The sequence below is a fragment of the Nannospalax galili genome, unplaced genomic scaffold (assembly GCF_000622305.1).
Source record: "Nannospalax galili isolate Female #2095 unplaced genomic scaffold, S.galili_v1.0 scaffold788, whole genome shotgun sequence".
Taxonomy (NCBI): Eukaryota; Metazoa; Chordata; class Mammalia; order Rodentia; family Spalacidae; genus Nannospalax; species Nannospalax galili.
Window position 1 is genome coordinate 656659 of NW_008359996.1, and position 22808 is coordinate 679466.

General features: G+C 44.6%; 1 protein-coding gene across 2 annotated transcripts; it reads right to left on the reverse strand.

Moving 5' to 3' along the window:
- Positions 1-8860: 8860 nt before the first annotated feature.
- Fus (FUS RNA binding protein) lies at positions 8861-22495 on the reverse strand. Of its 2 annotated transcripts, none has more exons than XM_008823798.3 (15): positions 22385-22495; positions 20520-20544; positions 20222-20376; positions 18661-18802; positions 18320-18501; positions 17850-18063; positions 16247-16281; positions 14747-14779; positions 13261-13364; positions 12275-12404; positions 10563-10664; positions 10310-10433; positions 9594-9694; positions 9331-9475; positions 8861-9071 (listed from the first exon to the last, which is right to left on the reverse strand). In XM_008823798.3, exons 1-15 carry the CDS (start codon positions 22395-22397, stop codon positions 9032-9034), a joined length of 1545 nt encoding a protein of 514 aa, XP_008822020.1. In that variant the 5' UTR covers positions 22398-22495; the 3' UTR covers positions 8861-9031. The 2 variants fall into 2 exon arrangements, with proteins under 2 accessions (XP_008822020.1, XP_008822018.1); XM_008823796.3 differs by having other exon boundaries at positions 18661-18805.
- Positions 22496-22808: the final 313 nt, after the last annotated feature.

Below are 22808 nucleotides of genomic sequence, written 5' to 3' on the forward strand. Positions count from 1 at the left end.
CTTCCTGTGCCTGCTTGGAGATGTGAGAACTTAGCTTCTGCTCCTCCTCCAGCCACCTCTGCTGCCATGCCTCCCCACCATGATGATGGACTCTTGCCCCTTTGGAACCATAAGCTAAATAAACTCTTCCTTTTATAAGTTCCTTTGGTCATGGTGTTTCTATCACAGCAACAGAAAAGTGACTAATACAGTTCCCAACACCCACATCAGGCAGCTCACAAAGGCCTTTAACTCTAGTTCCAGGGAATACAATGTCTTCTTCTGGCCTCCTTGGGCACTGCATGTACATGGTGCACTTTCACGCAGGCAAAACACTCATACACATAAAAATAAATAAATTGGGACAGGAGAGATGGCTCAGTGGTTAAGAACACTGGTCGTTCTTACAGAAGACCTGGGTTTGAATCGCAGCACCCACATGGCAGATAACAACTGTCCGTAATGCCAGTCCCAGGGATCCAACAACCTCTTCTGACCTACAAATGCATTGCACGACACTGGTGCATTTACCTACATGCAGGCAACACACACATACACATAAAATAAATAAAAAAATATTAAAATAAATAAATTGTAATCAAAAATTAAGGGGCTGGAAAGAGGGCTCAGGGGTGAACAGGGGACCCTGGTTTGGTTTCCCATATCCACATCAGGGAGCTCACAAAGGACTAACTCCAGTTCCATGGGATACAATGTCCTCTTCTGACCTCCACTGGCACCTGCACACATGTGGTACACACACTCACACACTCACACATACATAACAAAAATAAATTTTAAAAATTTTTATGTGAAAACTGCAGGCTGAGAGCCAGACATCTCAGCACTCAGGAGGAAGAGGCAGGTGGATCTCTGTGAGATCAAGGTCAGCCTTGTCTACATACTCAGTTCCAGATCAATTGAAGATAGAGGAAGACTATCTTAGAAAACAAAATTAGGCTGGGGATATATCTCAGTTGGTAGAGTACCACATAGCATACACAAAGCCCTAAGTTCCATAACCCATACCACATAAAACCAGGTATGATAGCATATGCTTGTAATCTCAGCACTCTAGAAGACAGAGGCAGGAGGATCAGTTCAGAGTCATCCTGAATTACATAGCAAGCTCAAGGCCAGCCTGGAAGATGAAACCCATCCCCACTCCCAATCGCAAAAAAAAAAAAGGTTGGGGCTGAAGAGATGGCTCAGCAGTTAAGTGCACTGACTGCTCTTGCAGAGGACCTGGGTTCAATTTCCAGCACCACATGGCAGCTACAAACCGTCCTTAACGCCAGTTCCAGGGGAATCCAAAGCCCTCTTCTGACCTCCACACTTGTAATGCTGTAATCCCAGTACTCAGCAGGCAACAGATTCCAAGTTGAAGGCCAGCTAATGCTATAGAGATATGGTCTCAAAAATAACATCTGACTTCATATTGGCAGGTCACAATCAAAATACAAGCACACTAAGAATGCATGAAATTACCTTCAAGCTATAAGGTGTATTTGAAACAAATTTTGCTTCCAATTCCAAGATATAATATTAAGTGTGAATATTCAAAGCCTAAAAATACCTGAAACTCGAAACACTTCTAGTCACAATTATTTTAGATAAGAAATGATCTGTATATTCACCTAGAAAGGATTTAGTCCAGGTCACCCGACACAGGTGTAAAGTGGGCTACCCACATGGATGGGGATTTACTTTTTACTCAGGGACACAGTAAACAAAATGGATCAGATTTCCCTCAAACTCTGGAAAATAAAAGCCAAACAAAAACAGTCTTATCAACCCAGATGACAGGTTCTTACATCACAATGGTTTTGGTAAAGCCTAAGACATTCAGAAGCAGTTACAGAATCTCCAATTGTGCACTACTGCCACCCTTCGGTGAGGTTTGTGTATGGGCAGGATGCCACCTGGAAAACACCGCTCCCTTCAAAGCATACTCTCATAACACCCTGGACCTTATTAGCCTCTTTTTAAAAGAATTAAAGGGCTGGAGAGATGGCTCAGTGGTTAAGAGCATTTGCTACTCTTCCAGAGGGCCCAGGTTCATTTCCCAGCACCCACATACAGTAGCTCACAACTGCCTCTAACTCCAGCTCCAAGGTTTTCCAATGCCCTATTCTGGCTTTTACAGGCATCAGCATACACTCACACATACACATAAATAAAAACAGATTTCAAAACAATATCTAGAGCCAGGTGTGATGGCACACACCTTTAATCCCAGCACTTGGGAGGCTGTGGCAGGTGGATCTCTGTGTGTTCAAGGCCAGCCTGGTCTACATAGCGAGTTCCAGGTGAGCTGGGGCTATAGGAAGACCCTGTCTCAAAAAAAAAAGAAAAAAGAAAACTGTCTAGGGGCTGGAGAGATGGCTCGGTGTTATGAGCACTGGCTGCTCTTGCAGAAAAATCCTAGCACCCACATGGCCACTAACAACTATCTGTAAAGTTCCAAGGAATCCAATGCACTCTTCTGTCCTCTGTGGGCACTGCACAACACGGGTACACTTATACACGGAAAACACTCATACACATAAAAAAAATTTTTTCTATGTTTTTATGTATATGTGTATATTGCCTGCATGTAGGTAAATGAACCTGTGTCATGCAATGCCTGCGGAGGACAGAAGCTGTCAAATCCCCTGGAACTGGAGTTAATGGACAGTTGTTAGCTGCCAGGTAGGTGCTGGGATTCAAACCCAGGTCTTCTGCAAAAACAGCCAGTGTTCTTAACCACTGAGCCATCTCTCCAGCCCCATAAAATATTAAAGAGATGCCTAGCTTGGCTCCCCCCAAAAAAGCACAAACATTCTCTGTCCAATAGTCCAAGCTCTTACCACTGATGCCATCAACTTGGGTGGTAATTTCCCAAAGGAGCCCTCATCACTCCTCCCTGGCAATCTAATAGCAAGCACCCAAGGCAAATACTACAACCTAAGGAGCTGTGAGAATACCACCTATTCTACTTCCTTTGTTTTGCTTTGAGACAGGATCCGTGTAGCCCTGGCTAGCCTGGAACTATGCAGACAATGCTGGCTCCAAAGAGATACACGTGCCACCGCACCTAGCAGGTACTATTTCAGAATCCAAAATCCAACTAAACTACCTAGTCTGTTACTGACTCATGAATTCTATAAACTTTACATACATACACATATGTCTCCCAAAGCTCTAAACTGCTAACAACCAAAAAACCCTTTGGTCAGATCTGCTAACAAAGTGCACGCATCTATTCTGTTTCTATGCTAGCACCTTGACAATTCTATTTGCAAAAGGAGGCAATATTTATTTCTAAGTGAAGTTGAAAACAATGGGGTAGGGGGGACAGACACAAAACCCAAGTATGGTGGTACACTTGGGAGGTTCAGAAATTCAAGGTCCTCCTTAGCCACATAGCTGAGTTCAAGGCCAGAATGAACCTTGAATGAGACTTGTCTCAAAACATACAACTGAGAAAGCAGCTCTTTAAGTAAGAAGTCCAAAGGTAATAGTGTAGACCAAGGAATGACCTCCAATAGACCCCTACAGGGGTCTAAGACTAGTAGAAAAAAATAAATTCTCACCAAGCATGGTGGTCCACACCTTCAATACCAACACTCAGGAGGCAGAGGCCAGCCTGCCTACATAGTTTCAGGCCAGTCAGAGCTTCGGGGACCCTGTCTCAAAGAGGCCCAATCAACAGAAAAAGGGAACTTGCTTCCAAGCCTGACCACCTTTTAAGCCCTACATGGTAAAAACACACGCATGACATGGTTACAAACAACGTAAAAAAAAAAAAAAAAAAAAATTTTTTTTTTAAATTAGATATGGAGCTCAGGTTAAGAGCACTGACTACTGCTATTCCAGAGGACCCGGATTCAATTCCTAACACCCACATGGCAAATAACAGTTGTCCATTAACTCCAGTTCCAGGGAATCTGATGCCCTCTTCTGCCCTCCACAGGCATTGCACAATATGGGTACACTTACATTTAGGCAAAATACTCATATAAAAACATTTTTTAATATATATATTGTTGGGGCTGGAGAGATGGCTCAGCGGTTAAGAACACTAACAGCTGCCCGTAACTCCAGTTCCAGGGGACTCCGACAGCATCTTCTTACCTCCACGGGCATTGCACGACACAGGTGCACTTACCTACACACAGGCAATACACACATACACATAAAAATAAAATTTTAAGAGTTCAAATAAGCCAGGCGTGGTAGCGCACGCCTTTAATCCCAGCACTTGGGAGGCAGAGGCAGGTGGATCTTTGTGAGTTTGAGGCCAGCCTGGTCTACATAGTGAGTTCCAGGACAGCTGGGGCTATAAGGAGACCCTGTCTCAAAAGACAAAAAAAAAAGTTTAAATAAGCTGGGCATGGTGGTGCACACCTTTAATTCCAGCACTCGGGAGGCAGAGGCAGGCAGATTTCTGAGTTCGAAGTCAGCCTGGTCTCCACAGTGAATCCAGGACAGTTGGGGCTACAGGGAGACCCTGGCTCAAAAAAACCAAAAAAATAAATAAAAATAAAAAAGATGTGGTTCAAAGTTTCATTTACGAGGAAATGGGAGGAGCCAGAGAGATGGCTCAGAGGTTAAGAGCACTGGCTGTTCTTGCAGAAAACCCAGGTTCAAATCCCAGCACCCACATGGCAGCTAACAACTGTCCGTAACTCCAGTTCCAGGGAATCCAACAGCCTCTTCTATCCTCCACGAGCATCGCTTGACACAGGTGCACTTACCTACATGCAGGCAATACACGCATACACATAAAAATATTTTTTAAAAAAGAGGAAACGGGAAACTGGTAACAGTGCACTATAATGGACTGTAAGGCTGGAGGTATAGTTCAGTGCTAGACCCTGTGCCTAGCATGCACAATTGCTAAATGGATCCTAATCAAGTACCCTACCACTGAGCTACACCCAGTCCCTGAGTAGATTCTAAATGCTCTCATCACCAAACTTCGTAAAAGATGCTAACTAGCCAATTTAGTCATCACATGTTCATATATGGAAACATCACTGTACCCCATAAGCATGTACCACTGCCAATTAAAAATAAAACTTTCAGGCTGGGCATGGTAGCTCACTAGTATCATCCCGCAAAGGATGAGGCAGGAGGACTGCCACAAGTTAAAAGGATATCTTGACCTACATACTGAGTTCCAGGTGGGACTAGACTACAAGTTAATACCTTGAAGAATTTAAAAAAAAAAAAAAGGGGGGGGGTAATGAACACCAGTAGTACCAGCACTTAGGAGGTAGGTAAAAGAAGAACCAGGAGCTGGATTTTCATCCTCAGCTACAATGTGGAGTTCAAGGTCAGCCTGAGCTACACATCAGACTGTTTCAAAAACTAAATCAATAAACCTGTTAAGTCAGGTGTGGTGTTTCAGCCCAGAAATCCTGGCACTTGGAGGGCTGAGAGAACTGCCAGGAGTTTGAGGCCAACCTAGGTTATTTGATGAATTTCAAACTACTTGGGCTACATAACAAGGCCCCATCTCAAATGATTTTTTTTTAAGGACTGTCAAATCTCAAATGCTAGACTTCAGAACTCTTGGTATATCTACCCATTACTAACTGAACTTCAGCCCCATATCCAAGATACTAAAATAGGTCTGAGGAGGTGATGGGGGTAACACATTAGCTCAAGTGGCTAACCAAGAACTACAGGCAAACACACAAAATGTATTTTTTCTCACCCACAAACCTAATTTCTCCTTAAGTTCTCCCTAATTTTGTCACAATTATCTGCTACTCCAATAAACTGTTGGCTGACAGCTGCTTTGAGTCTGGCCAATCTGAGAAACCTTGAGAATGTGCTTGGTTGCAGGAATATGTTCATGTGCCTCTCTATGCATACACGCAAGCCAATGTGTGCAAGGGTGTAAATACGAGCAACAGCTGTATGCATGCATGTTCAAGAGCAAATCTTCACCAGTGTTCCATGTGTTTATAAACATGAGCCCATTTATCGTAAATAAAAATAAAATAAAAACATATATGGAGCAGTGAGAATGGTAAAAGCACTTACTGCCACATTTGACCTCAGTTCTATCCTGGGACCCCCATGATGGAAAGAACACCCAGAAGTTGTCTTCTGACTTCCACACTTGTGCCCTAGCATGCGCACAACCACATACCCACACAGATATACACAGAGACTAATTTTTAAAAATTCTTTGAGACACGATCTATGCAGCCCTGGCTGGTCTTGAACTCACAAAGATGTGACTGCCTCTGCTAGGATTAAAGGCTTATTCCAGTCCAACACACACACACACACACACACACACAACTTTTTTTTAAGGTAAGACTATGCTTGAAGTGTACTTCAGTGGTAGAACACTCATAAGTCCTGGGTCCCAATCACAAGCACCTACAATTAAAAGGGTTAACTGTTTCTAGCATTTCAGTAAAACATCTGAAATATAAAGAACTAGGCAGGCCTGTAATTCCAGCCATTCATGTGGGAATGACAAAGACAAATCACAAATCCAAGGCCCACCTGGGATACAAAGTGACTCCACCAGTCTGGGCAACTTAGTAAGTCCGTTTCAAAGTAAACCAGAGTGCAGAGCAACTAAACTAGAGATCAAGGCCAGCTGAATCAGCTGCAGAGAAACCCTCTTTCTCCGCCCCCCAAAATAGTAAATCCGGTTGGGGATACTGGCAACAAAATGTAGGTTCAATCCCTAGGATTGAAGGGGGAAAAGTCGTCAAAGAATTAGTCTAAAATTCTTATCAGGTAAGAGACACAACAGGTTGTTACTGACCTAGTTGTTATTAGGGACAAAGAGAGAACCTAAGGTCCAAACCCCACTAGATCTCACAATCTTGTCACTAATGGTGACCTGGTACCAAAACCAGTTGTCTTTACCCATTTTCCTGGAAAACCTCTGCCTCCCTCCCCGCCATAATTCAAACTGGACCTAAGTACTAGCAATCTTAAGGACCAGTTATTCCGTCTTATAAAAAGTAACCACAACCCAACTATGAAAACCCTAGTAGTGAAGGAGCAACAGTAAATACTCATTAGGCTTCTCAAAGCAAATTAACACACCTCAAGTAACAGCAGAAGCAGAAGCAGATAACTGAGAGAAGGTTCATCATATGTGCATTGGTTACATTACAACTGGGAGAATTCAGAGGACTGAACCTACTCTTAAAGCAGTCCTACTCCCAGACAAGCAAGCAGCTGACCCTTTAACAAAGCCATGGTCTCCTGCCTAGCCAGATTTGAGGATGAAGTAACACTTCTCTCCAAGGAATAAACTTCAACATAAGATGAGGTGGTAGGTATATCAGTGGCAGAGAACACGCCTAGAGCGCACAAGGCCGAGTTCAATCTCCAAAACCGTAAGAGAAAAAAGTACAAGAAGGCACTTCCCAACTACAGGTCTCAGCACAAGGTAAGCTTCTGATGACACAGGTCTTCCAAACTTAATCAGGTGCCACAATCAAACCCTCCTTTGTGCTGAGCAACATGGTGCCTGCATGGTATCTAAGCACTGGAAAAACTGAAAAAAGATTGGTACAATTTCAAGGCCACCCTGGGGTACAATAGCTCTACCAAGGATAAATAGGAGCAAGACCATCAAAACAGCCTTCTACAGTAGGGCTATGGATCAATGAGCAGTTGTAATAGGTAAGACAGAGCTGGAGCCCCGGTACAATCAAAACCCCCAAATCATCTTTGTTTTGGGTTTGGTTTTTTTTTGGGGGGGGGGGTCTTTTTGAGACAGGGTTTCCCTGTAGCCCAGATGGCTTGGAACTCACTAGGCAGACCAGGCTGGCCTCAAACTCAAGAAATTCACCTGCCTTTGCCTCCCAAGTGCTAGGATTAAACTCATGCACAAGGCCGACAAGATCTCATGTTTTAAGTTTACCATTCCCTATTACTATGGGTCATAGGATAGACAAACACGCTGGCTATACTTTTTCTTCTGGCCTTTTTCTGGAGGGAGAAGGGAGCTTTTCCAGACATGTATCCCAGACTGGTCTTGAACTCCTGATCCTCCTCAGTCTCAACAAGATACTGGGATTACAGGTACCCAAAGAACCATGCAAGGTCTCAATATGGCCCAGAGGGCATTCAAGCTAAAAATCTTAACTTCCCAGGGCCAAGATTACCAACAAAATGTGTGCCTAATCTTCATGCCTATTTACTAAAATGTATATTCAACAGTGTCAGACACGGACAGGTCAATAACCAGCACGAATGAAATTCTCTTTAGAAGTATATGCTAAGTGATTGGGGAGTACATGGTCTTAAAATGAGTCCACCCTTGTCCCTATATCGCTCAACACTTACAAAGGAGAGCTAGATAAGGTGGCACACACCTTTAAACACTGCACTCAGAAGGCAGAAGCAGGCAGTTCTCTTTGTTAGGAAGTTCCAGGCTAACCAGGGCTACACACAGTGAGACCTCCATCTCAAGAAGTTTCCAGCCAGCTGGGCTTAATACCATAGTCCTATAATCCTAGCTGACTGAACTTAATTCAAGGCATCAAATTTCAAAATACCAATGGCCTTAAACCCTCTATATTAGGCAGAATATCTATGATCCATCTAGACCCATCCACTGTTTAGATCCTGTGTGTGTATATATATCCACACGTAAGTGCATACATACACACACATACCCCTAAGGTCCTTTCCAGTCTCTCCCCTCTCCTAGAAACCCACTCTCTCAAGATTACCACTTACCCTTTTCTCACTTTATTCTACTTCCTGCTGGGCAGGAATAAACCATTCCAATTGATCTGGCAGGAACAAACCATTCCAGGTTGATCTCCAAGAGGAACAATCCCCACATTTCTCACACATACACCAATCCTCCAAGAAAGTAAGGAAATGGGGGAGGGAAGGAACAAAATTTAACTAAAATGATGGTTTTTAATGGGAACCAGAGGTATGGTTACAATTACTGTAATCTGACACACAAAAAAAAAAAATCCATGGGCAATCAGGAATTGGAAGATTACAAAATAACAAGGATAACACTGGATATAGGAAGAAAAGCTGTTCCAGAACTTCAGGAGCCAGACTAATACGGCCTCTCCCTGCGATCCTGTCTGTGCTCACCCCTGCCAAAAAAAAAAGTATCAGTTAGATTTGAGTTACTAGCCTATCTAACCCATGCACACACCCCTCAGATATCCTTCTTGCAATCTACCAACAAATGACTTCACTAAGCAGGGCAGGATCTTAAGACTGGTTTCTCTCATCTCCCATTCTCAGTAACATACCCCTCAGCTCCATCCATTCTTTCCAAAGAAACCACTCTAAACAAAACTATTGCTTCCTGACTTCTGATCAGTTTCTCATTTTGATTCAGAGACTTACCTTGAGTCCATCTTGCCAGGGCCAAAGCCACCTCTGTCCCCACCTCCCCGGCCCCCTCGGAAGCCCCCGCGGTCCCCGCCTCGGCCTCGGTAGCCGCCCCGATCGTATCCTCCTCTGCCACGTCGATCATCTCCATAGTTACCCCCTAGGACAAAAAAAATAGGATGTATCCTGATCTTTCTAACCTTCCATCCCTCTCCCCGCCCGAATCAAAAACAAAGGGTTCATTTTGGTCCTTGATACCAGTTCTGCTTCCTTCTTACCCATATGAGAGCCTCCTGGTCCCCCTCCTGGGCCATCTGGTTTAGGGGCCTTACACTGGTTGCATTCATTTCTCCAAGAGAAGTTCATGTTCTCACATGTCCTAAGGAAATGAAAGGCAATTTATAAGGAAATGAAAGGCAATTTATAGTAAGAGTCAAAACCCAGAATTATGACTGTAGGCTTGCTACTCAGGAATAGAGAACCAGAATCCCCCACCCCCAAAACAGGGTCATTACTAAACCTAGTTCATTATCTTTCCCCACTGCAGCAGTCCTCCCTTTCCATAGTCTGCTAGTCTCAACCAATTTAAAAAACACCAAATTTTGGTTTTAAATTCACATTTAAATCTTTGCCTTACTCCATTATGCCTACAAATGAATCACCACCCTTTTTGTTCAACACATCCATGCTACCTACATACACTGCCCTACCCACTTAGTATCTCAGCTATAGGTCTATCATCTTGGTATTCAGCAGTTCCATTCAAATACATAGGATTAGAGTGCTATACAACTTTCTGGGCATTCACTCGTATCTTGGAAAGATGAACATGCCCTGGTAGGGAGGACCTCTAGACATCAACCTTGTGTAAACTCAACCAACTATCAAGGGATTCTTTCCATCAATAGTGTAGTTTTTACATTCATTATTTTAGAAAATGTCATCTTCAACATAAGCACAAAGGTCATACAAAAAAGAACTTAAGTTCACTTACGGATTAGGACACTTCCAGTCCCCAGCTCGCTGTTGTCCGCCACCACCTCCTCCTCCACTGGGGAATCCTCCACGGCCGCCACCACCACTGCCTCCTCCTCCATAGCCTCCACGGCCCATGGGTCCTAGGTACAGATGAAGTATGAATCTATTTCCCTTAGTTTGGTTGGCCTACCTGTTCCATGTAATCTCTTGTCATCTTCTGCACTGTCCCATGATCTCTTTAAATCCAGCATATTAAGTAAATCACTCACCTCCTCGCCCTCGGCCTCCACGACCATTTCCACCACCCCGATTGAAGTCTGCTCGGCGTGTAGCAAATGAGACCTTGATAGGATTCCCAGAGAATTCTTTACCTAAAGAAATAAAGAGGGGGCGGAAATCAACTGAAAGTGAAACAAGTATGAAAACCCCATACGGGAATCTATTGAGTTGTAAGCTTTAAAAAAAAAAAAATCAAAAAACAAGACAAAAGCTTTCAGAGTTGAGGATGTGGGGTCCACTGGTAGACTGGTATGAGAGGTCCTAGGTTGGATCTCTAGCACCATACAAAAAAGGGCCATCAGGGTGGCTCTGTGGTTGAAGACACGTGCGGCCAAACATCATCTGAGTTCAAATCCTGGGAGCAAGTTGTCTACTGACTTCAAAGCCCGTGCCACGGCACTCACCTACACACACAGAAATAACCTTTAAAAAAACAAAGCCCGGTGTCATGGTGCATGCCTTTAAATCCCAGCACCTGGGAGCAGCTGATGGATCTCTGTGAGACCAGCCTGTTTTAGCATACCTGTGGAAGCAGTTGGAAACCACCATGGAGTTTCTGGAACTGGGGGGACCAAACCCAGATCCTCACCACTGAACCATCTCTCTGGTTTCCCCAAAACAAAATCTAAAGGCTGCCTTCTTGAAAAGATCAATTAATGAAATATGAACAAAAACAAAAATATGAAATTACAGATAAAATAAGTGCCAGTGCGCATGAGATGTAAAGTTTCTTCCTGTGAAGTCTAAGGACCTGACCCACATGGTAGGAAACCCAAATCCTACAAGTTATCCTCTAAACTCCGGGCACGCGTGCACATACACACAAATGCCATTAAGACTCAACAAATCAAGTTGCACCAGAACAAGTTTGGATGGCCAGTCTGCGGATTCCCCAACCTCAGGGATCAAGGCACGTCGCTATGGACTGAGGATCAGTGGGAGGGCCCAGGGGGATATGGGGGAGCAGTTGACAGCATGGGTTAGATAAAGAGACACAGCCAGAGACCCTCCACCTTCTCTTTGGACCCAGGACCCTCTTGGGAACGGCTCTGAGACTGCATACCACAGGCACTCCAGAGGTGCCCGGCTAGAGGACAGGGCTGAAGAGGGTACCCATACCTCCCTTTGACCCACCTCTGGCCCTGAGGAACCCTGGGTTGAGAGGGAACACAACCCACCATGTCCTCCACCCACTGTGGAGTGGTGGTGGCAGAGCAGGCCACACAGCATCCTCAGTCCTGGCCAGCTGTGACATCCCCCTCCTTTCCTGACCCCCTTTCTGAAGGGTTCTCCAGCCCTGCCCCTCCTCCTTTCCTCAGACCCCAAGCTGGAACCTTTTCTTTCTTTTTTAGTATGTCTCTCCTATCTTCAGATCATTCTGATCATTTATATTAACAATTGTAAATTATAATTTTTTATTTTATTTTTAAAGAATTTCTGCAAAAGAAATCTATTTAATTTGAAGTTGATGATCTATCTGATGGCTGGAGATAGTAGCCTTCCTTTTTTTTTGCTGTTGACTTGTTTCATTTGGAATTTTTATTCTTTCTTTTTTTCTTCCATCCCTGTCTTGAGATTTTCTGGAGGTTTCAAAGGAGATAAATGTTTCATAGAAATAAAAAAAAAAAAAAAAGACTTAACTCTCAAAAATGGAGCCTTTTCCTACTGCTAATGGCCCTATGTCCAGCTTTCTCATACATACCGTCAAACCAGTCAATAGCTGCTTTAGCAGAAGGTGGGTCATCAAATGAGACTGTTGCCTCACCCTTCAGCTTGCCAGTTTCCCTGTCTGTGTACAAATTAATCATGGGCTGTCCGGTTTTCTTATTTGTCTGAACAAAACAAAATGAATTATCAATTTCTAGAGGTTACAATGCAGTTGTTGGCCCAGTATTTGTATATAACATACCCACAACTTTGTACTCTCTAAATAATCCCCTAGAGGCTATGAATGTAGCTAGTAGGTACAACACTGTCCTAGCAACCACAAGGGCACACAGCTCCACACAGCTCAATCTCTAGCACAGCAAGAGAACTCTAAATTACTCACAATCTCTAATACAGAATAAATGTTAAGCAGTATTATACTGTACTATTTTAAGGAATGACAGTCTAGACAAGTTCAGTACAAACTTTTTTTCTTTTTGGCCTTTTTGTTTGTTTGGTCTTTTTGAGACAGGGTCTCCCTGTAGCCACCTGCCTCTGCCTCCCAAGTGCTGGGATTAAAGGCATGCACCACCACGCCCGGCTCTTTTTGACCTTTTTGAGACAGGGTCTCCCTGTAGCCCTGCTGGCTGGAACTATGTAGACCAAGCTGACCTCAATCTCAGAGATCCGCCTGCCTCTGCCTCCCTAGTGCTAGGACTAAAGACCACCACGCCTGGCTCGATTATTCTTTTTGTGATTTCCCCTAGAAATACCAACAGCTAATATTCTTTGCTCAATAAAATGAACAGGGAACAACCAGGCATAGAGATGTGCCCTTGTAATCCCAGCACAACTGTATTTTGTTCAGCAATTTATGTGTGCATTTAAAAAGAGGAATTCAACAGATTGCTATGCAGGATTACACCTTCTGTGTCAGCCTTGACTACACAGGAAGACCCTTTTATTTCTGACAATCATTAATGTGTGAAATCTCGAAGCCTGCAATTCAGGTACAAAGCACCCATTTTACGCCACAGGTACCTTGATAATTCCAATCTGCTTGAAGTAATCAGCCACAGATTCAATTGTAACATTTTCGCCCAGGCCTTGCACAAAGATGGTGTTGTTATCTGAATTATCCTGCTCTGCTTGTTGGATACAAGACCAAAGGAAGATGTGAAGAGCAAAAGAAAAACAAAGGTTAAAAACACAAGTATACCAAGTATATAACTACTTGAAATTAAAGCTTTAAGGGGAAATTCTGAGGCTATCAGTCATGTAACTATGCCATTTTAATTAAGACTATCCTCCAAAAATTCTTTCCTATTTTAGTACTCGAATATTCATATACCAGCCATTCACAAATTTTAGGTTTACAACTTATGTTTCAAACATATTGAAAACTAATCTAAAAACCAATGCTCAGTATTTATTTGCCAAAGATCACACAAAGTATATTCCAGTTTCCCAACTTCTAAAGACTTAGTAAGAAACCTAGCCGGGGCAGGGTGGCGCATGCCTTTAATCCCAGCACTTGGGAGGCAGATGCAGGCGGATCTCTAAATTCAAGGCCAGCATGGTCTACATAGCGACAGCTGGGGCTACAGGGAGACGGTCTCAAAAAGACCAAAAAAAAAGAAAAAAAGAAACCTAGTATACCAACAGGAATATAATCAAACAAAAGACACGCTGCTGGGTGAGGTGGCACACACCTTTAGCCAGTTTGATACGTCTACATGTGTGGGTCTACGGACCACCTTTAAAAAAAATGAAGGGTACTCTGTGAGTTGAACTTTAAAAAAAATTTTTTGAGGTAGTCTCAAGTTAGCCAGGCTGGCCTGAAATGCTACATATTCGAGGATGGTATTGAACTTCTGATCCTCCTGCCTCTATTTTCTGAGTGCTGAGTGAGTTTAGGCATGTAACACCGAAAGAGGTGAAACCCTGTCTCAAAAACTACAACGACAACAACAACAACAAAAAAAAAAACAATTAAGGCTTCCTTTTCTACATCATATAATCACATTTTTTTTTGGTCTTTTTGGGGACAGGGTCTCCCTGTAGCTCCAGCTGGCCTGAAACTCGCTATGTAGACCAGGCTAGCCTTGAACTCAGAGATCCACCTGCCTCTGCCTCCAAGTACTGGGACTAAAGGCATGAGTACTGGGACCAAAGGCCCACCATGCAATCAGGGTTTCTGTCCACTGCATTTTGTTCAGCAATTTTAACTATATGCATAACAAATTTAAAAAAAAAAAAACACTACTTTTTTAAAAAAGCAGTTCTGAAGTATGGTCCCTAGACCCTGTTGCATCACCTGGGACTTATAAAAAAAATTCAGTTATCAGACTCACCCATCATCTCCGCTGGAAAGGAACTCATTTAGCAAATATTTCTGATACATACTCACTTATAGACCATTACTAAGTGCATCCCCCTCCCTTCTCTACCACTGCTTTTTCATCATTGCTCATCCAGATACAGTCTAGATACCACCTTAACCCTTTCATGAAAACAATGGACTTACCGGAATCATGACGTGATCCCTGATCCCGGGGGCCTTAGTGACATAAAAAAAAAAGAACAAAAACAAAAACAAAGAGAAGGAGCCATTAGTCAACAAGAAAAGGACATAGAAGGAAACAAATTAACACCATATTCAAATTCTTGCAAAATATCAGGTTAAGTGCTCTCAGCCTCGCTCCAAACCCTATCCTGGGGACCGCCCAGAGAAAATCCTAGGCGGGTATCAAGGCGACACAGGCCCCTTTCTTAAGATGTTACTTTGCGCCCCCATGGTGACAACTCCACACTGCCAAGAAAATGCTGCCTCCCCCAGCTAGGGCTGGGAAACGTCCACAGCACAGATGGGGGTGGGGGCGGTAATGACCCATTTAAATTAACCAACCAACTCATACATAACTTGGCCCTGTTCTCTCACCAGAGAGACATGGGCTCACCACCAGCAATGTGATGTGCATCCATCCAGTTTCTCCAAACTTTTAACACCAAAGACAACCCTTGTAGAACAATTTTTAATTTCGTCTTTAGAAACCACTCTTAACCATGTTAAGTTTCCCCAAAGCCACATGAAAATAAGAAACATACATAATAGCTATTGTATTTTTAAATCATGTCCCAGAGAACAGACCAGAAATCTTATTTCCATAATGCAGCCTCTATTTTCCAGAGACCATCTTTATCCAATGTTTATCTAAATTCGTCATATATAAACACTGTACCTATACACAATGACACCTAAGTCATGAACCCAAGCCTTTGGCTTTAAGTGTTGAGACAAATCAAGAAACCGTTTTGTTAAACAAACCAGAAAAGTTCCAGCTTACTGGGAGACTTCTCAAATTTGCCATTTTTCCATGAATTCAGTTTGTGCTGTTTAAAACCTGGTTATTTCCCACGAGCCACACATGCTCCCAAGCTTGCTTTCTTGAAGTAGTCCACACCTTCCTTCCCAGATCTATTTTCTATTTGCTTGTCTGAGTACATATGTAGAATTGCATTGACACCACTCATTATTTAAAATATATACCACCTTCACCATCCTCAGGGCAGGGCAATATTTCATGTCCCTTTCCCAGGATTAAAACACTTGGAGGTTGTTACATACACATACATACACACTAGCCTTAGACACACTGATCAAAAGGATCCTAAAGCCGAATTGGCACCACATGTTCCAGCACACTCTCCAGTTGCTCATGATGGTGGTCACTAAGTGTAGATAGATGTGGCAATACCCATCAAGAGGCCTACTAAATACTTCTATTAACTTGGATCAAACCAATTTAGTAGAAGACTGCCAAGAGCTTATTACCCCTGCCTGCCTCCAGGTTAGCACACATCTGGCAGCAGGGGCATTCTACCCCACCCCCTTCTGGAGGTGGTTACAGACACTGCAGGACACTTTAGAAATCTTTGACACTTAACACACTAAGACATCTGCAAATGAACAATCAGACAAAGCATTGCTGGGAGTTGGGAATTTTGGAAACTCTGTTTCACTTACCACCAAATTTATTGAAGCCACCACGGTCACTTCCGCTGGAGAAGACAAGTTAGAAGAAAGGACATGAAGCTTCCAACGGCTACAAAAGGGTTTTGTTTTTGGTTTTTGGTTTTTTTGTTTTAACATTTCCCAAACAAGGGTTGGTGTTTTGGGAAAAAGATACAAGTAGTTACTAAAATATATCCCTTCCTGACCACCCCTTGTCTGACCTTTGAGCTTATCACACACATGTGTGCAATTTCTCAGACACAGTTAAATTTCCTTTAAAAGGTTATATATCTATATCCTCTGGAAAAAAAAAAAAAAAAACAAAAAAACTCATTTTCCTTGGTTGGTCTTCAGACGTAGCAGATGTTTTTTTCCTCTTGTTGCAAGTGGTGAACAACCCAGTAGTTGGTTTAAAAGCTCTACCCCCAATTACCCAGAAGACATTTCACACCAGGCCCCTGGGGTAGCCCTGAACACATTTTTTGTGGTTTTTGCTTTGAAAGCAGCAAGCAGACCCAATCCCATTCCATAAAAAGTCATAACCAAAGGCAAGTTTCCCTTAGAGCAAAACAACCTTAGCTAAGCCCTATCCTAACTACTGAGCTGTTTTTGATCACCCTCCACCCCCGGGGTCACCCCTTCTACACTGTGAGAAGAGCGGAGTATTTTGCAATGTCACCTTTCATACCTGTGGCACATAAAATGCAGAGCAAGTTAACAGTCACATAACAGTTGTTTTTCTTTTTAAAGTTTTGCAATAAACACACGCACACAACAGAGTTTTCCAGATTTTTGCATGTTTTTTGAGACTGCCCCCACCCACCTCTGAATACTTACCATGTACAAACTCAAAAAAACTACTTTTAAAAAAAAGGGAACACCACTAACACTCCTCCCCATTTCAAGGGAGACAACAGGGTACTTCAAAGTTACCAACAGATTTGACCAATTGTTTTAACATCAAATCTAAGGTTTTACTTGACCAAGGAGAGATCCAGCTGGACAAGCTGATGATTTACCTAACCAAGAAAAGACGGACAGTGGCACAATTAAGTGGAATACCACTGTCAAGCATACTTTGCCCCAAAGGTCTGCACACTTCAGAAAACCCCATAAACCAAGTCACACAGAGAATCAGTCAAATGAGTGCAAATCAAGCTCATGGATTCAACTCCAGAATATGGGAAGAATAAGAAGCCAATTCCTAGAAGTTGAAGTCAAGTTAGCCATTACCAACTCCCTTGGAGGACACGTGGGAATACACAGAACAAGATTCCCTAATATTTCCCAGGAGTGGGATCAGTTTCCCTTCCAGAAAGTCCTACTTCCAAGTTTCTTGCCTAGGATGTCAATGACTCCAATCCATACATGTGAATATTTGGAAATCAATGTACCAATACTCAAATCCCTACTCAGGTATAGATAGGAATTTAGGCTCCCAAGTTCTGACAAAAACGTAACAGGAATGTACAAAGATAACAGTCACTGCCCACAAATTAAAGCCCTTACAGAACCCCAGTGAATAATACTAGTCATGCACTAGGGACAACTTTGGGGTAGATTCATGCAACACCCCCACCCACTGAAGGTACCCCCTGGCTCACAAGACACCTACCCCATGCCGCCTCTGCCTCCACGGCCACCTCCACGACCTCTGGGTTCATAGCCACCACCGCTGCGGTTATAACCACCTCCACCGCCCCTGCCACGGCCCCCACGGTCCTGCTGGCCTCCCCCGTAGCCACCACCGCTGCCACCACTCTGGTCCTGATTGCCATAACCACCAGTGCTGCCACCACTCATGGAGGACTGATCTTGGCCATAACTGCCTATAAGAAAAGAAAATACTTTGAGAAAAGGGAGGGGGGGACACATGCGTAACACTTGGGATGTGCTTAGCACATACAATTCCTGAAGGTCAATTCTTAACAGCAAATGCAGAACGATACAAAGCAGCATGACAACAGTCAACAAAATAAAAGACAACAGGAATTAGGAGACCTAGTAAACAAAAAAGGACTATTTTAGAATACAGGCCAAACCCTTATAGAAAATAAAGTGACAAAAGTAAAGCTGTTTTCTTACCTCCACCCCCTCCACCTCCACTGCTACTGTTATACTGGTTCTGCTGTCCATAGCCCTGAGGGGGATTATAGGAGCTCTGTTGCTGTCCATAGCTCTGTTGCTGTCCACCATAGCTTGACTGTTGGCCATAGCCTCCACTCTGGGGCTGCCCATAGCTGCTGCTCTGAGAGCTCCCACTGTAACTAAGTGGAAAGGAAAAAAATAAATAAACAGAATTGTAATCCCTAAATGCCCAAATACTCTCTCTCACTCTCACTCTCTGAGCTTATCCCTTGTCTTACCCAACAGCGACCCAACAATTTACCCCAACAGGGGATTACTTCATCCCCAGGCCACCTTACCTTCCTGAAGTGCTGCTAGGAGCTGGTTGTTGGCCATAGCCAGGATAGGAGGACTGTTGTCCATAAGAAGATTGGGAACTTTGGCTACTGCCATAGCCTCCAGCGGAACCATATCCCTGGGGAGTCGACTGAGTGCCATAGCCTGCTACAAAGAAAACAGTGGTAAAATCTTCAAAAAGCCAGTAGTGGTATACACCTCTAATTCCAGAGTCAGAGGTACGAGGATCTGAGTTTTCAAGCCAGCCTGATCTACATAGTGAGTTCCAGGTTAGCCAGAGCTACACAGCAAGACTCAGTCTCTCAAAAAAGAGGGGAGGTGGGGATGACAAGAGCGTTTGCTTAGCATGCACAGAGTCCTGGATTGGATCTGCTTCACCATATAAAACCAAATGTGATACATGCGCATAATCTCAGCAACTCAGGAGGTAGAGGCAAGAGGATTAGAAAATTCAGGGCCATTCTGGATACATAACCTGTTTCAGGGCAGCATGGCCCACTTGAGATACCATTTCAAGTAAAAATTTTTCGGTGTTTTTTGAAACAGGTCTTTACACAGACACACAAACATATACACATAAAAATTCTTTTTTTTTTAATTTATTTTTAATTTTTGTATGAGTGTATTGCCTACATGTGTGACCAGAAGGGGGCTTCAGAAACCCTGGAACTGGAATTGTTGGCCACCATGTGTGGGTACTGGGATCAAACCCCGTTTTCTGCAAGAATACCAGTGTTCTTAATTGCCAAGCCATCCCTCCAGCCTCCATTTGATTTTTTGATTGCATCTCATGTACCCCAGGCTGCCTCAACTCCCTGTGCAAATGAAGATAACCACCGTGATCGTTCAGCCTCCACTTCCCAAGTGCTAAGACTACAGGAGTGCTTCACATCCTCTTCAACTTCACTCCAACTTTATTCTTTGGTACAGTTCCAATTTCATTCTTCCTGTCCCAAATCCAGTCTTTCGTACCACTGATCATAACCCAAAAGACCCTGTGCTGGTATGTATACAGTATGACAACCCGTATTATTAGCACTTACGGGTCTGAAGGCAAACTCCATCTCTTTTTGAACTACATGATCTATCCACCTGACTTCAAAAATTTTCAAGCAAATCATTTCCCCCCATCATCCTAAAACTGGTTCTCTTTAGGGAACATGTGCTCTCTAATGCAAAGAAGGAAAATGGTCAAAAAAAATTCAACATAAGCGGGTGTGGGGGCACACGCCTTTAAGCCCAGCACTTAGGAGGCAGAAGGATCTCTGTGAGTTCAAGGCCAGCCTGGTCTACACAGTGAGTTCCAGGACATCTGGGGCTACAGGGAGACCCTGTCTCAAAATGATCAGAGAAAAAAAAAAAAAAATCAACATAAACAGAAAAGTTCAAAGAAAATAAAAGGAGAAGATACAATCAATAAATATTTTGTTTGGAAAGATGGACTACAAAGTTTTAACAATTACAGATGGAGAGGAAATGGAAACTTCTGTACTGTTCAGGTTTAAGAAAAGCCAACATTCAGAAAAAGAAGATGAAATTAAGGTGATCAACTAAGGGACTCACTGTTCTGGGTCTGTCCATAAGAAGAACCATAGCTGCTCTGGCCATACCCTGAAGTGTCAGTTGACTGGCCATATCCACTGTAACTCTGCTGTCCATAGGGCTGATTGCTCTGTTGGGAGTAACCCTGCCCAGGCTGGGTAGGGTAGGCCCCATAGCTAGGAGAGGGGGAAACAGGGCAATCAGTAAGTTACTTTAGACAGCAAGGACAAAAAATAAGAAACAACAACAAAAAAGTAACTAAAATTACTATTACCTCCCTTTCCCCCTCTACAAACTCCATCCTAGAAATGCCACTCACCTTTGAGTTGCTTGTTGGGTATAGTCTGTAAAAGGAAAAAAGAAAAAAAGTCATGTTAATTTTAGTGAAGAATGGCAAAGAAATTAAGTACTAGGCCCTCCAGATCAAATAAATCTACATATATTCATTGCAAAAAAAAAAAGCACAAAAATTCCCTGTACTACTTCAGTTGAGATGGATGGGCAGTACTATAATTTTAGTATAGTAAGGAAGAGAGCACAAATTCCTGGAGACCTGTAAGTCTTCGGTTTGTTTGGTTCTGCCCTGCTGGGAGAGAAGCCAGGGCTTGGATAATGCTGAGCTAGGCACCTCAGCACGCCTTTAATCCCAGCACCTGGGAGGCAGAGGAAGGCAGATCTCCATGGGATCAAGACCAGCCTGGTCTACATAGTGACTTCCAGGCCAGATGGGACTAGTGAGTGAGACACAGTCTCAAAAAAAGATACCACTGAGCCCAACTGATTACTGGAAAAAACCAAGAGTTCTTTCTGTGGGTAATTCCAATCTCTGCAAACTCAATTCATGTTAGGGACTGTCACTGCAGGGCAGCCTTAAACTTAAGATCTTCCTGTGCCAGCCTCTCCAGGCCTGCAACAACACACACTGGTTGCTTACACATTTCATTTTCACACCAGCCAAGATTTAGAACTTGCGAAGTCATAGAGCTATTAGAGTTCAAGTCCAAGGAAGCTATTCAAATGTGTCACTCAATACCAGATCCAAACAAGAAATGTCTTTTAAAACGTCATTTTTCACCTTCTGACCAACCTAGGACACCTTAAGGCAAGGCCAAGCAACCAAGGCAACAACGCCCTTTGACCCCAAAAGGGAGACAGTCCTGGCCTTGAGGCCAGACCCGTGGCTCCCGATGATTTTCTTATTTTTTTGAGACAGGGTCTCCCTGTAGTGGGGCTGACCTGGAATTCACTATGTAGACCAGGTTGACCTTAACTTACAGATTCGCCTGCCTCTGCCTTCTGAATGCTGGGATTAAAGGCCTGTGCCACCTCCCCGGCCGACTCTACTTCATCTCATCGACCTCGCCCGGTTCAGCGAGCGAGAAGCAGAAAGCACTTCTAGCATTTTGCAGGAAAGGGCCAGTAGCAGATTCGACTCAGTGCACAAGGCAAAATGACAGCGAGCGGGCGTGGCTTCGGAAGGCCATTCCTCAGACTTCCTACCTCAAAAAAGCTAAATTCAGAGGCGGGAAACCCTCCGGCCGGGTCCCGGGCAGAGGTCAACCTTCCCGCGGTCGCTCCCTCAGCCCTGCGGCGGGCCCGAGCCGGAGCCGGAGCTGAGCCTCCGCCCCCGGCCGCGTGGCAACGCAGGCGGGAACAGGCCGGCCCCGCCCCTCCCGAGGGACCCGCAGAGCAGGGGCGAGGCCACACCGGACAAACACCAGGGCTTCCGCGGAGGGTCTCGCGACAAAACCCCAAACCAACACGAGGCAGGCGAGGAGAAACCGCGCCGAGGGGGCGGCGCCAAAGGGGCGCGTGCGCGCAGCGAGTGCCCGGATGCAGCACTGCGACAAAGCGGGCCTCGACACGGCGCGGGAGGGGGGTGGGGACGGCCGCGGAGCCCCGCACTTCCCGGCGCGCCGCACCGCCCCAGCCCCAGGGAGCGTCCCTGTCCAAACCCGCTTTGGCAAGTGGGCTGTGGAAAGAAAGCCCTCAGGACACGCTGGAAAGGCGCCACAGGCGCGAGACAAAATGGCGACGCCGCCCTCCCCTTTCCTCCCTCCCCCTGCTTCCCGCCAGGTCAAGGCGCGATCCCACACGGAACCGCCACCCCCGGCCCCTGAAAAATCAAAAGTCTGGCCGAAGGAACGAGGCCCCGCCGCAGCGCTGTCTCGCGCCCTCACATACCGTTTGAAGCCATGTCCGCGCACGCGCACACAGACTCGGCAACAAAATTCCAAGACGCCGGAGCGCGGCCGCCTCGAGGAGTGAGTGGCCCCGCCTCCTGCGTCGAGCTTAAATATGCCTCCCGCCCACGCCCCCCTCCCCACGGGATGGACCAACTCGGACGACCGGAGGGGGAGCATGGCCCGAGAAAGTAGAGTCAGAGAGCCCAAGGAAAACAAGTCAACCGCAGACTCATTGATTGATGTGTGTGTATATTGTCGCTTTCCGATCGAAGGTGCCGCTCGGCCTCACGACCTGTCTCGTCCCACCTTGACCCCCCCTAAAGGCACAATGGTACGTCCAGACCACCCTCTCGGGGCGGGGCGGGGCGAGGGCCCCCGCGCTGGAGAGCGGAACTGTAGTCAAGGCCGGGAGTCCGGTGGGT